Here is a 12,892-nt window from a genome sequence, read left to right as displayed (position 1 = left end):
GAAAATAAGTAAAAACACACATCTGTTGTTTTGCATCTCGCTTATCAGCGCTATGCTTATGATGCACTTCAATGCATTTTTATTGAATAAATCGCTCGTGAACAGCAAACAATGTTTCACCGCCCGCTAGGTGGTAGACTTCTGTTTGACATGCTCGCGCAGCATGGCCAACATTGAGCTGAGCTCCTTCAGCTTGTACTCCCCACGCTTGACGGCCGTGCGGAACTCGTGCTTGGCCACAACGGTCATGTAGGAAAACTGTACCTGGTTGTCCTTCAAGCCTTTGAGTAGTGCATTGTTGTCAACGAGCTTTTGCTCCAACTCCGCCAGCTTAGATTCTACTTTGTCCATACTTTCTTTGGAACAAACGCATTCATCACACTGTGCAGCCTTTTCCACCCGTTCTGCTGCAGGCATTTCATCCGTAGTAGATTGTTCTTCCTCGTCGTTTTCTCCGTCCATTGTTTCTGGTTTTGGAGTAACCGGAACTACCTCCTCATTACGCTTCTCATATGATTCCTTTAGTCCGCGGATCTTTGCTTCAAAACCGTGGATCGTTTTTTGCACCGTTTCATTAAACCTCGCTTCCATCTCGCCATACCGTTCCCGGAGCGTGTCAAACTTCGCCAGGTTCGTCTGCAACGTTTCCTCCGTCGGCTGCTCCACGTGTGTGCAGCAAATGGAGCTGTTGCGTATGCCGTCACAGTTAACATCACCATCCTTCACCGTAACATCGTTCTTTTCGAGCTGCTCCAGCATCTGGTCGAGCTCGTGGCACTGCCATCGGTTGCCGGCGAGCGAAATGTCCGACAGCGCTTGAACGTTGTCGAGTCCGCTCACCTTCGTCAAGTTGTTGGCGGATAGTTCCAGCAGCTCCAAATTCGGCAATGACCATGTGCGCAGATCAAACACGGTCAGTGTGTTGTTCTGGAGCGCCAGCACACTCAGGGCGGGAAGTGATAGCTCACTAACAGTAGAAGCAATCACGTTGAGCCGATTGTAAGCAAGATACAACTTTTCAAGCTTTGGCATTTCAGCAAAGCAGGCCATGTCTAGCGTACTTAGCGTATTGCGCTCTAGATGGAGCTCTTTGAGGGCTACGAAAGCGCGCATACTCTCGACACTTTCCAGCTGATTGTCATTGAGGCGCAATACCTCAACGCGATAGGCACCTGGGGCAACTTCTGGCACGTGCAGTGTCCTGATTCTGTTGTGCTCCGCCGATACGTACACGAAGCTGGGCGCGAAACAAAGCTCCTTCAGACCGACGCGTCCGATTGAGACCTTTTCGAGTTTGGCGAAAACACTACTGCAGTGTTGCGGTTGCAGTGCCACAATGCTTCCTCCCTTGATGTTTAGAATTGTTTTATCCTCTATATCTACCAGCTTCAACTTGTGGTTAGCATCTTCCAGTTTAACAACGTTAAGGAAGCATGTTTTCGGTCCTGCTGTAGCACATTTGTAAACGATTTCTACCTCACTTTGGCTGGCAGCGAAAACGACACCAGCGTAACAGGCTAGCAAGCTAAAACGATTAAAAAGGAAACGAGAAATCAATGAAGAAATTAAGAAAGGATGTGTTAACCCTTTCAACCTACCCTAGCGCCACGGTGATGTGGTAGCGCAACAGCATATTGCGTAAAGTGTTCTGTCTTTGCTGAGCGATTAAAGCAGACTGGCGCAGGGTTTAACCTGTTTCAAATTGTGCGAATGTTGCCATAGTTGCCATAGTTATTTTAACTTTGTTTTTGTTGCACTTGGCACGTATCAGACAAAAGCGCAATGAGAACTCATTCACAGCAACTCCCTTGCAGCGTAGTCTCCTGTTGCTCATCCAGGGCCTTATCAGCCAATCGGAATAAGATTGCCGATCTCGGGAGTAAGAAGATCGCCATCAGCAGCGTTCGTTCACTTTCTTTATTCAGTGTGCGATAGTCGCTCGAACCTGCTGCACATTGTGTAGTTTCTGTTGTTGGATTATCTCTGCCAGCGATGTCTGCTTTTCCTCCTACATTGTAAGTAAGAATCCTTCGAAAGCGCAAAAAAACTAGACACCAATCCAATCCGGATGTTCTCTTGGTTTGTTCTTTACCAGCTTGCTCAGCGTGCTGCTGTTCTCCCCGGTTTGGGCCGGCTGGTACGATGGCTACAGCTGCCACAGTCGCACCGCCGAAGTGTGCAGAGTGAAGGATGTGACCCTGGACACTGAGCGGGCAGTGCAAACGGCATCCTTTAGTGACGTTCGCGATCCACTCGTGATCGAAAGTGGAACGATCGTACATTTTTCCCGCGAGCTAGCAAACAAGCTGCCCGGCATTTTCGACCTCACCGTCGATAAGTTGGGCATAGTGCAGCTCTTCATACGTCCTAGCCTGGTGCATCTATCGGCGGTAGATAACGCTATCGATAAGCTGCTGCTGGACGAGACGACCGACGAGGGATATAGCATGCTAACGCTCCATCTTTCCTACAATAAGCTGAAGGAACTTCCTTCGCTCGATCGTTTCACACGGCTCATGACACTGGCGGTGGATAACAACGTGCTCTCGACCATCGATATGGCCACGTTCAGCCGGCTGAAGGCACTGCGTGTGCTTACACTCGCCCACAATCGACTGCTGACGGTGAGCTCGCCGGCCGACACACCGATCCAGCTGGTCAAGCTGGGGCGTCTCTCGTTCGCGGGCAATCAGCTCCCGCTGATCGACATCCGAACGTGGGAGTTTGACTCCCTGCGCGAACTGAACCTCACCAGCAACAGTATGAACCGTGTCGAGGGTAATCTGGCCCAATTCCCAGCCCTCAAGGTGCTCGATATCGCCGGCAATCGGTGGTACTGTGAGTGGTTGCTGATGGTGCATTCCCACCAGGAGTCGCATCGACTCACGCTCGACGCCGATCAACCCGGTCGGTGTCGGGAGGAGAACATGATGACGTCCCATCAGCACTGCTGCAATCCGGCCGGTGCGGAAGGATCCGGGCTGATCGACGTCTACGGCGACAAGTGGGACGAGCTGAAGCGACTAACACAGCTGCTTAATACACTGAATGCCACCATCGCCAATGGGTCCGCCTCGGTGAAGCACGTGCTGGAAGCGCAGCTAAAAACGCTCAACACACAGCTGTCGAAGCTGCTGGAGGTACAGGCGGAACACGGCACCGAACTGAAGCTGCTCGAGGGAGGCATCGATCGGCAGAAGGACAAAACCGTCACGCTGGAAACGGTGCTTCAGGAGAAGGTGGATCAGCTTCGGCAGATAGTGGACGCACGCTGGAACCTTACGAGGGACGGCGGGGATGTGGCCGATTGGCCGATCGATCAACTGTCGATCAACACAACGACAACCAACTGGCCCTCGATCGCGGCAAACAATGAAAAAACGCTGGGAAAACTACGCGAACTGCTCGAAACGACGACCAGGCAGTTCAACATGTACTCCAGCAGGTCGTACGACCAGCAAGCGTTGCTCAGCACTCACATGGAGCGTGTAAACACAGTACAGGGAGAGCTGGATAAGGTGAGGCTGAATGGGCAGGAGATTCAGCAGCAATTGTCCAAATTGGAACCGACCGTAGATCTAATCTACTCCTTTCTAAAAGATGTAAGGGAAGGGTGTGGTGAGGAGCTAGATTAATAAAACAGACTCATACCTTTCGAGCAGTTTATTACAGAAATATGGGGTGTTGTGTTCTCACTTGGCAGACGGTTCGGACGCCACCTCCAAACGACGTGCATAATCGATCTTTTCGGCATTTGCCTGCACCCAAAGACTGTCCGTCTCGATCGCCTGACGGAGCAGCTTGTTCTTCATGTCCACCATGAAGTGTAGCAAGCGTTTGCGTTCCTGCTCCTTCATTCTCACTGTCTCCGTTTCCGAATCCATCCGCTTTACCGCGCCCTCCAGTTTGATCACCTTCTGCAACACTCGTGCCGCTTGCGCATGAGCACGTTCCGACTCATCCTCTTGCTCTTCTAGAAACTTTGTATACTCCTCCACACGGTGCTGGAGTGTGTCGTTGAGCTTCTTCAACAGCTCACTTTGCGCCACCCGAACTGCTTCATGCCGCTGATCGAGCTGGACGATCGCTTCCCGCACACGGTTTAGCACGGGCAGGAAAGCATCCACCACCGGTTTCGTGGCGTCAGGGGCTGTCGAGGCATCACTGCCATTGTCTCCATCGGTGTCGTCTGCGTCCGTGGTGAAGCTACAGCAGATACCATGCACCTTCTCGATCGAACAGTCGGCACCATCGGTTGACTTGTCGAGCAGGGTGCCGTCGGAGTCGGCCAACGATTGCCGGATGGTGACCTTTTCCAGCGCATGCTGAAGCCATCCACAGCTCCACCGGTTTCCGGCCAGCTCCAGCTTCTGCAGGTCGAAGAACCGTTCGAACCCGTCCAATCCGTCCACCTCCGCGAGACTGTTGTCGCTCAGCAGCAGTGTCTGCAGCGAAGGCAGCTGCCAGTTTTCCATCGACACCGAAGCCAAGCGGTTGTGGGCTAGTGACAGTGTGGTCAGATCATTCAGCACCAGCGCGCTAGTGGGCGGTGCGAGTTTGACTAACCCATTCCGTGCTGCAGATAGTATGCGCAGCCGTGCCATTTTCTCGAGCACAGCCATACTGAGCTCGGTGAACCGATTCTCGTCTAGGTACAATTCCTCCAGACCGTGGAGTGGAGCCAGCTGGGTAGCATTGTTAAGTAGATTTTTGCTTACATCAAGCACTTTTAGTGCGTAGCTGGAAGTGCTGGAAGCACTTGTTTCAAGCGTGACCAGCTTGTTGTTACGCAGCCGCAGCTCTTCAAAGTGGGGCGCAACATAAACACTCTGAATATCTAATCCTTCCAACCACAGGATGCGTACTGGAAGCTTTTCTGCCAGTTTCACAGTAAGATTGGCCAGTGATCCTTCCAATATGCGCACTGTGGTTCGTTTGGACAAATCCGGTAGCTCACTATCGACTGTTGGAAGTGATTTGATGACACAAGTGGCTCCTTTCGCCTTCGTACATTTCACTACAGAGCTGGAAATCTCCCCAAATCCGCCACTGACAAAGAGTCCAATGCTGAAATTAAACAGGAAAATTAGAGTTATTACGAGTCTTTTTCGAAAGAATATTCTTTTAACTTACAGCAAAGCCTGGAAGTAACACTTCATGTCGAGGTTGAGATGTGAGTCCTTTCTCCTACTACACTACTTCCTCCACTGAAAAGAGCACTGAATCGAAAATTGCAATTCAAAAACGGTGTACATAGACGAATAGCAAAGTCGCTGTTTCACGTTATCATCAACTGATTATCGTCGATTATAAAATAAACAAAACGGTGCATAGACGTTGTTTTGATGGCCTACTATTTACCAGATAGCTTATACGCGGTTGCTCCACTCCCTTTTCCTGTCAAAGGTTATGCAAACTTGGAAGTTCATCAACATTTGTCTAACCCGGCCTTACATTGTTTCTCATCACTCTGACTGATGATTAATAGTAGGCGCTGCTTTCGGTTAATACCCCGGTGTTACGTTCACAGTCTAATCATACTTTTTCTGTTCTTATTCCCTCTGTTCCAGACGATTCCGATCATCACTATGAATCGCTTTACTCGATCGGTTCGAACGATGGGCGCCACCAGCACCAGCACGATTCCAACTACACCACCTTGCCGTCGCACGCGGAAGGATCGCTGCTTTCCGGTAATGCCACGTCCGGGGTCAACTTCCACGAGCATCGAGCCGGTGGTGGTGGTGGTGATGATGCAAGTGCAGCGATGCTACTTCCCCCTGACGACGAGTTCGACTCGTTCGACAGCGATGACACGGACTACGAGGACGAAGACGACGATCGGAACCGAGCCCGAACGGACAGTGGGGTGGACATACGAAACGCGAAGCTGCCCGATCCACCACCGTCCAGCAGTCAGGTGTACGTGCTGGTGCAAAAGATCAAGAACCTCGGCACACTGTCGGAGATAGCGAAAAGCTTCCACAAGCTGTCCAAAAAAAAGGGAACCAAAGGCGCTACTACGACGACCGGTGCCGGTGGTGGTACGTACGAGAATACGGTCCTGGGCTCGAAGCACGCCGGCACCAAAACAGGGTCCAAAGGAATGAGCTCCTCCACTTCCTCGAAATCGTTCAAACTGCCGCCTCTCCCTTTAGTCGGTGGCGGTGGTGGTGTGCCAAAACCACCACCGGAGGACTACGAGGGGGCAGCAGTCGGCTCACCACACTCCGGGTCGCATCCGGCGCCGCCTGGTTCGTCCTTGCTGCTGCCGGCTTCCTCGCCATCCTTGTCTTCGGCGTCCACCACGGCTAATCGCGCTGCTGCGGCGACGCCGCTCATCTCTAGTCCCGTGCCGGAGCAATCGTCGTCCGCCGGTGTGCGCAGCACGAGCGAGTCCAGCAACGTGAGCGGCAATGTGCCGAAAGCACCCGGCACCGCGGGTTTCTCCCCGGCCGACGGTGCGACGCGCAAAAAGTCCAAGAGTACCAAATCGCTGCGCTCGAAGCTGCGCAAAAGTCTCGTGTCCGATTCGACCAGCCTCAACATCGGAAGCTCGTTCAACGGGTCCCGCAGCACGTTCTACGTAACGTCGGCCGATGTGGATTCGGGCATCTTTAACGGGTCGGACGGTTGCCTTAATCCATCCGCCAGCAGTGTGTCCCAGTCGCAGGAGATGCCAACGAAACCGGCCGAAGACAATCGACGAAAATCGATTGCCTCTGCGACCGGGACGACGGGTCACGGGCGTCCAACGATACCGCCACCACCGCCACCGGCCGAAGCGGGCAAGAGGACGGCAGCATCTTCCTCCGTTTCACCCCTGCTGGCCGCAAGCAACAGCAAGTCGGTGAGCAAGAAGCTGGGCGCTACCTCCTGGTACGCGGAGTGTGGTGTCTTCAAGCAGCCGCACTCCTTCGGCACCGGAAGTGATCAGTCGCTGAGCAATGGAAAGGGCGATGGCAGCATCAGTCCTCGCAGCTCCCTACCACCAAAGGACGGCGGTCCTATCGGTGCTGGACCTGGTGTTGATCTTGGTGGCGGAGGCAGCGCCGGCGATCGCACACTCACCAGCAATGGGCACACATCGTCCTCGTCGTGGTACGCGGACATCTACCAAACCAGTGGCGCATCGGTGGCGAGTTCGAGCGAAAGCTCGGGCGTCTCTACCGGCGGAGAGGGTGGACCGGGCGACGATCATTCGCACAGCATGTTTGTGAACGAGCCGCTGTACCAGATTTACAATGCCGCCAAGCTGGAATCGATCACGCGGGACATTGATGCGGAAATTAGTGGCCGCTCGGAGGCGGAGCTGTACGACGATGGGTACGAGAAGATTGCGGAGCGAAACCGCCGACGGAAGACGGGAGGCGCCGGCGAGCAGGAGGGAGCAGAGGAAGGTGATGAAGGTGGCTGCTCCAGCAGCTCGGGCAGCTCGTCCACCGATGGGGACGATCGGGGCGATGATTCCGCGATGCATTTGCGCAAACCTTCGCGTCCAACGGCGCTGGAGCTGATTGAGCCGCACATTGGCAAGCTGCGTACGCTTTGGTGCGAAGTGCCGGAGGTTCGAAATTCCGAGATACTGGGTAAGTGAGGTAGTGCGAACGTTTCATTTGTCCATGTACTAATCCAATTTCCATACAATTTTCCAGCTACCCTAACGCCGACGGAAAAGCGGCTACAGGAAGCCAAGTTCGAGATACTCACCTCGGAAGCGTCCTACCTGAAATCGCTCAATCTGCTCCGGACGCACTTTGTCAACCATCCTGCCTTCCGCGACACGCGCATCCTCAGCTCCTCGGAGCGGAAAACGCTCTTTTCCTCCATTATACCGGTGCAGGAGTGCTCGGACCGGTTGCTGTGCGATCTGGAAAACTGCTGGCAGGACAACATTATGCTGCTCGGGCTGAGCCACAGCATCTACAAGCACGCGGAGAAGCACTTCCACGTGTACGTGACGTACTGTGAGCATCAGGCCAAGATCGATCGCACCCTGAAGACGCTCAAAGCCAACAAGCCGGAGTTTGCGCGCACACTGGCCGCGCTCGAGGCGGACCCGGTCTGTTGTAGCCTCAGTCTGTCCTCCTTTCTGATGCTACCGATGCAGCGCATTACGCGCATGCGCCTGCTGCTGGACGCGGTGCTGCAGCGCTGCCATCCGGACGATGACGACGAGTTCGGCAGCTGGGAGAGTACGTTCGTGCTGATCAATCGCATCCTGACGCAGTGCAACGATGCGGCCCATCGCAGCGAGCAGCTGTACGAGATGGAGCTGCTGTCGCGGCAGATCGAGTTCCCGACGAACGTGCGGCCGCTGGCGATCGTGCCGTGCGGTATCGGGGCCGCCCCCAGCACGATGCACCGGAAGCTGGAGAAGCGCGGCGATCTGGTGCACGTGCTGTGGCGCGGGGACGATGCGAAGCTCACGTTCGGCAAGAAGTTCTCCAAGAGCAATGTGTACGCGTTCCTCTTTACCGATTTGCTTGTGTTGACCAAAAAGAAAAGGTACGCATGCGTGAAGCCGTTGAGCCGTTCCGTGTGTGTTTAATAATTCTCTTTCTTTTCTTTGTTTCCGCAGCGATGAAAGCTATCTTGTGATCGATTACTGTCAGCGAGCACTGCTGACCGTCAGCTCGGGCGATATTGTGACCGGTCTGCCGGCCAAAGAGATGCAAACGATCGGTAAAAATCTCATCATCATGACACTGCTGGAGAACCACGAGGGCAAGACAATCGAAATGGTAAGCAAAGGCGGGCCACCAAGTGGGTTTAAACGTTCTAACTTGGACTGGGGTATGAGTAACGGTTTCTTTTCCCGCTTTGTCACGCAGATTCTTAGCTGCCCGTCCGAAACGGAACGCGAACGCTGGCTCATGGTGACGGAACCGCCGGCCTCGGAAAACCCGGACGAGAAGATCTACGAGCAGTGGGACTGTCCGCAGGTGATAGCCGTCCATCCCTACCAAGCGCTGCAACCGGACGAACTCGATCTCGACATCAAGGACGTGGTGAACGTGCATCGGAAGATGGCCGACGGTAACTATAAACCGCCTCAAAACACGCCACAAAACATGTCCTAATTCCCTCTGTCCGTTCCGTTTTCTAGGCTGGTACGAAGGTGAACGTATTCGTGACGGTGCCGTCGGTTGGTTCCCGAGCAACTACACGAAGGAAATCCCGTCGGCCCACATACGGGCGAAGCACATCAAGCAGCGCCACCTGCTGCTAACGTACACCTCCAAGTACATCGACACTGCCACTAAAGCCCATCATCATTACCACAATTACTATCATCAACCGCAGCACCAGCAGCAGCATCATCATCATCAACTTCATCATAAACAGCAGCATTTGCAGCATCAGCAGCAGTATCATCATCATCATCAACAGCAGCAAAGCAAAAAGTGAAATAAAACCGTGATTGTGTACTGTACTTAGAAATAGAGAGAGGGAGAGAGAGAGAGAGCGTGCGAGCATTTTGAAGGGAAGTGAATTTGTACAATGGAATATATCTAACACACCTGTACAGAGCTGTGTGCTGTTAAGGTTGCCGCAGTTTTTAGACCGTCAAGGGAAGGGGGGGTGGGCACATCAGCACCGCTCCCGCGCTCTCGCCGGTCAAGCAATAGTAGAATAAGGGTAGGATAGTTTTAGCCGTTCGCGTGTATCTAGAATATCGCTAGTAGTGTTGTACTATACCGTGTAGATATAGCCCCCCTGTTTCATGCCAACATTTCGCTCTATCTAATCGTTACACTGAATTTATTGTGAAATAAAATGTTATTGAATCAAAACAGCGATTTTTTTTCTCTCTGTGTGCGCCACCGTTGGCAATGTGTGACTCTTTCAGTAGCGTCCAGTGAATGAGTCCCATTTGTCCCGCGTACAGCCGGGGTGGCAACAGCAATCAGCAACATTTCTTTCACGATTGAACCGCTGACATGTAACGACGCCATTTGCTTCTTTTTGCCATGTATTTTGGTGTGTACTCTCTCTCTCTCGAAGGCTCATTTCAAGTCACTTTCCGCTGTTCGTTTGAAGGGACACCTGACACATCCTACGTACGGCACAGTGACACACCGGTAACCTTTACCGACCGACTTCGGTCCTTTCCATGCCACACTCATTTCGAAGTGTCCATTCCTCACGTTCGCCACGTTTCGCTGTATCCAGGTACAGTCAACATCCGGACAGAAGCAGATCAGCTTGGTCAGGTTGGGGTAGCGTGCCAGCAGATCGTCCGGAATGTTTTTCAACGGGTTCTGGCTAACACGCAGATTCGCCAGCGCTGGCAACTTCCAGCCCCGCAGGTCAAGCGATTCCAATTGATTATCGTACAACTCTAGCCTAACCAAGGATGGTAGCTCTGTTTCCGTTTCAGTGGTGAAACTGCGGAATGCATTTTGGGACAGCAGCAGCGATGTTAGTCGTTGCTGTTTCTGCAACCGTTGCGCATCGGGCACGGTGAGCTGATTGTTGCACAAATCTAGCGCCTTAATGTTTACCGTGCTGTCGCCGAAAACGGGAAAGCTGGTCAACCGGTTGCTGGTTGCATACAGATAGAGCAGAGAGGAACAGTCGCATCCCGAGAGGTCCAGCTCGGTGAGTAGATTCTGCCGCACGTCCAGCATTACTAGTGCCGGCAGGAAGGTGCTGGTGGTAGCAAACGTTGCTAATTTGTTGCGCCCTAACAACAATTCCTTCAACGCAGGGAACAGCCGCACCGCATCCAGATGGAAGTATTCCATTTGGTTGGAGCTCAGATCGAGTCGGGCCAGTTTCGATGGTTGTTCCGGTTCGGCGGCAGTTTCATCGACCAGCAGGCTAGCTTCCGTGATGTGGTTCGCTTCCAAACTAACCGAGGTTAAATTGTGGAATGCCAGCAACACACCCAAATCGAATGTACCAGTTAGGCGACATTGTTCGATTTTTAAAATTCTCAGCTCCCGCAAGTTGCGGAACTGCTCGGTCACACCGTCCAGCGGACAGTGGCGCACAATCAGCTGCCGAAGATGAGCGTTCGGGTATAGTATCAGGTCCTGTAGCTTGGGTGCTTCCATCAGGGATAGTGCTTGCAGTGGATTGTCCGCGGTTACTTCCAACCGTTCGCTTTCCGTGTGCCAAACATGCACATCCAGGCTGGTGGGTGGCATGTGGGCAAAGAACGCCTGATCCATTTCCTCTTCAACGCTCACGAGCACCGCCACTCGTTGTTGGGTACGATTGCACAGTGCACCATTGCGGTGGCTTGCACCCAGAATCACTACTACTAGCACTAGCAGCACTTTGGGGGCATTTTCCATCACGTCCAGCTCTTTTTAGCCGGAAACTTTACACTTATTATGGTGCACTGTCGCAGGCAAATGACAACTTTTTTTGTGTTTTTGGTGCTGGCCGCGCATACTTTGATTGGTGCGACAAACGGTGTGCCATCGATTCCTGGACCGACAGCCAAAATGTTGGTCATGGTTTGCTACGTTTTGGGATGGTCATTACGCAGTTAGATCCATTGCACACGCGGTTATAAGCTCGTTTGTCGCGTAATTGTCGTTGGTTACGCGCAAACAATTTCAAACCCTGTTTGATGACGATGACGTGTTGTTGCTGCATTTTTAGTATTTCTAGTAATTTTATCATCTATATTAATAGTAAGTATTATACTTTTTACCATTATTACAATAAGCACCGGTTTATCTAATTTCACTTGGCAAACTCTCCCCCTCAATCGGAAAGACTTTACTTTTCCCAATTATAATTGTTTTTGCGTCTTTTCTTTTCAGCCGGCCGAAGAATATGAAACACAAGCATATCTCATCCCACGGATGGGAGACTTCCCCCTCCCCCGCCCATCCACTAGACTGGAAAGCAAATGCGTAGAAAGGCGGAGTCGACAGCGCGGAGTCGACCCTCCGGAATAAAACTCGTGCGCATAGGGAAAATCGTGGGAAATCAAATAGAGGCCCGGTTCTCACAAACACGAGACCGGCACGCGTGCAACGATGGCACCCTCCAAAAAACAACGCAGCAGTGTGCAATCGGGGATGGGCCGATTGGTGAGAGAAAAGGATCATCAACATGCGCGCTCACTCGCACCGACGCACGAGGACACACAGTGGCAAGGGTGTTGCCCAGTGCACGGTGTTGCCGACAGGATTTTCACGAAACGAGGGAATGAGGTAAAGCGAAACGGGGGAAAAGCGAACGAATTGTGTTGATGCTTTTGACTGGCACAAGTGAGGTCGATCCCTTCTTGGTCGATCCAGGATTGAGGATGCGTTCCCACGATTTCTCGATTTTTATCGCACCTGCAGCTCGCAGCGAGGGACATAGCGTGGAGCGTGGAGGAGTATGTGCAAGTGTGTGGGGGGGGGGAGGGTTCCTACCGATTTTGAGTGCAAAAAGGACGAACAAATGGGAGTTTTTATTGCATTGTTCTTTTCTTCTTTTCCTTTGCGCGCATTTTGGGATAGAAAATCGTGAGGCCCTAATTGCAGACTAAGCCATATAAGTACTTAGTACTCAGCAACTATTTAGAAAATTAGAAAATAATTCATAAAACACAATGTCCCTTGGAGAGAGAATATCCTAAGGAATCACAAACAATGTTGGAAGGATAAACTAAAAAATATAAATCCCAAGAATTAGGCCAGAATAAGAACTCTCTTACATATCTCTCCATCCGGCTCTCAGAATATGTATAAAGAAGAGTAATTCCTTTTTACAACAGACTCTAATATTAGTCTACCTTTTTATCCACCAGATCGTCCATACATGGATTGTACAACTCCCTAATGATCATAGAAGTAATGTCTGAAGAAGTCAAAACCAAATAGGCCAAAATTCAAGAGAACCATCATCATGGCAATCAGCTGTGCAGATAAACTTCCAA

General features: G+C 52.0%; 4 protein-coding genes across 9 annotated transcripts in view; 2 read left to right on the top strand and 2 right to left on the bottom strand.

The window, feature by feature from the left end:
* LOC1269761 (uncharacterized) overlaps positions 1-9,797 on the top strand; it is a 62,396-nt gene extending 52,599 nt beyond the window's left edge. For all 6 annotated transcript variants that reach the window (XM_061651487.1, XM_061651484.1, XM_061651485.1 and 3 more), the window contains 5 exons: positions 5,571-7,589; positions 7,656-8,508; positions 8,582-8,744; positions 8,835-9,039; positions 9,110-9,797. In XM_061651487.1, coding sequence (XP_061507471.1) covers positions 5,571-7,589; positions 7,656-8,508; positions 8,582-8,744; positions 8,835-9,039; positions 9,110-9,411 — 3,542 coding nt within the window. In that variant the 3' untranslated portion in view covers positions 9,412-9,797. The remainder of the gene's footprint in view (positions 1-5,570; positions 7,590-7,655; positions 8,509-8,581; positions 8,745-8,834; positions 9,040-9,109) is intronic.
* Positions 24-1,737, bottom strand: LOC5666885 (leucine-rich repeat-containing protein 9). The gene is made up of 2 exons (XM_001687871.2): positions 1,599-1,737; positions 24-1,525 (listed from the first exon to the last, which is right to left on the bottom strand). The coding sequence occupies exons 1-2, from the start codon at positions 1,631-1,633 to the stop codon at positions 127-129; spliced, it is 1,434 nt and encodes a 477-aa protein (XP_001687923.2). The 5' UTR covers positions 1,634-1,737; the 3' UTR covers positions 24-126.
* On the top strand, positions 1,798-3,675 carry LOC5666896 (uncharacterized). Its single transcript, XM_001687872.2, has 2 exons — positions 1,798-2,015; positions 2,096-3,675. The coding sequence occupies exons 1-2, from the start codon at positions 1,993-1,995 to the stop codon at positions 3,633-3,635; spliced, it is 1,563 nt and encodes a 520-aa protein (XP_001687924.2). The 5' UTR covers positions 1,798-1,992; the 3' UTR covers positions 3,636-3,675.
* LOC5666884 (uncharacterized) lies at positions 3,649-5,780 on the bottom strand. The gene is made up of 2 exons (XM_001687873.2): positions 5,134-5,780; positions 3,649-5,067 (listed from the first exon to the last, which is right to left on the bottom strand). Exons 1-2 carry the CDS (start codon positions 5,157-5,159, stop codon positions 3,693-3,695), a joined length of 1,401 nt encoding a protein of 466 aa, XP_001687925.2. The 5' UTR covers positions 5,160-5,780; the 3' UTR covers positions 3,649-3,692.
* Positions 9,798-12,892: the final 3,095 nt, after the last annotated feature.

The sequence above is a fragment of the Anopheles gambiae genome, chromosome 2 (assembly GCF_943734735.2).
Source record: "Anopheles gambiae chromosome 2, idAnoGambNW_F1_1, whole genome shotgun sequence".
NCBI lineage: Eukaryota > Metazoa > Arthropoda > Insecta > Diptera > Culicidae > Anopheles > Anopheles gambiae.
Note: the sequence above shows the minus strand (reverse complement) of the source record. Positions and strands in the feature narration are given on the sequence as shown.

What these genes read in the sequence shown, in the direction of transcription:
- LOC5666885 (XM_001687871.2), bottom strand. Translation starts at nt 1,633, where the DNA reads ATGCTGTTGCGCTACCACATCACCGTGGCGCTAGG. An exon ending in CACATCACCGTGGCGCTAGG is followed by an intron (nt 1,526 to 1,598) that starts GTAGGTTGAAAG and finishes TAATCGTTTTAG; the next exon opens with CTTGCTAGCCTGTTACGCTG.
- LOC5666896 (XM_001687872.2), top strand. Translation starts at nt 1,993, where the DNA reads ATGTCTGCTTTTCCTCCTACATT. An exon ending in TCTGCTTTTCCTCCTACATT is followed by an intron (nt 2,016 to 2,095) that starts GTAAGTAAGAAT and finishes GTTCTTTACCAG; the next exon opens with CTTGCTCAGCGTGCTGCTGT.
- LOC5666884 (XM_001687873.2), bottom strand. Translation starts at nt 5,159, where the DNA reads ATGAAGTGTTACTTCCAGGCTTTGCT. An exon ending in TGTTACTTCCAGGCTTTGCT is followed by an intron (nt 5,068 to 5,133) that starts GTAAGTTAAAAG and finishes GTTTAATTTCAG; the next exon opens with CATTGGACTCTTTGTCAGTG.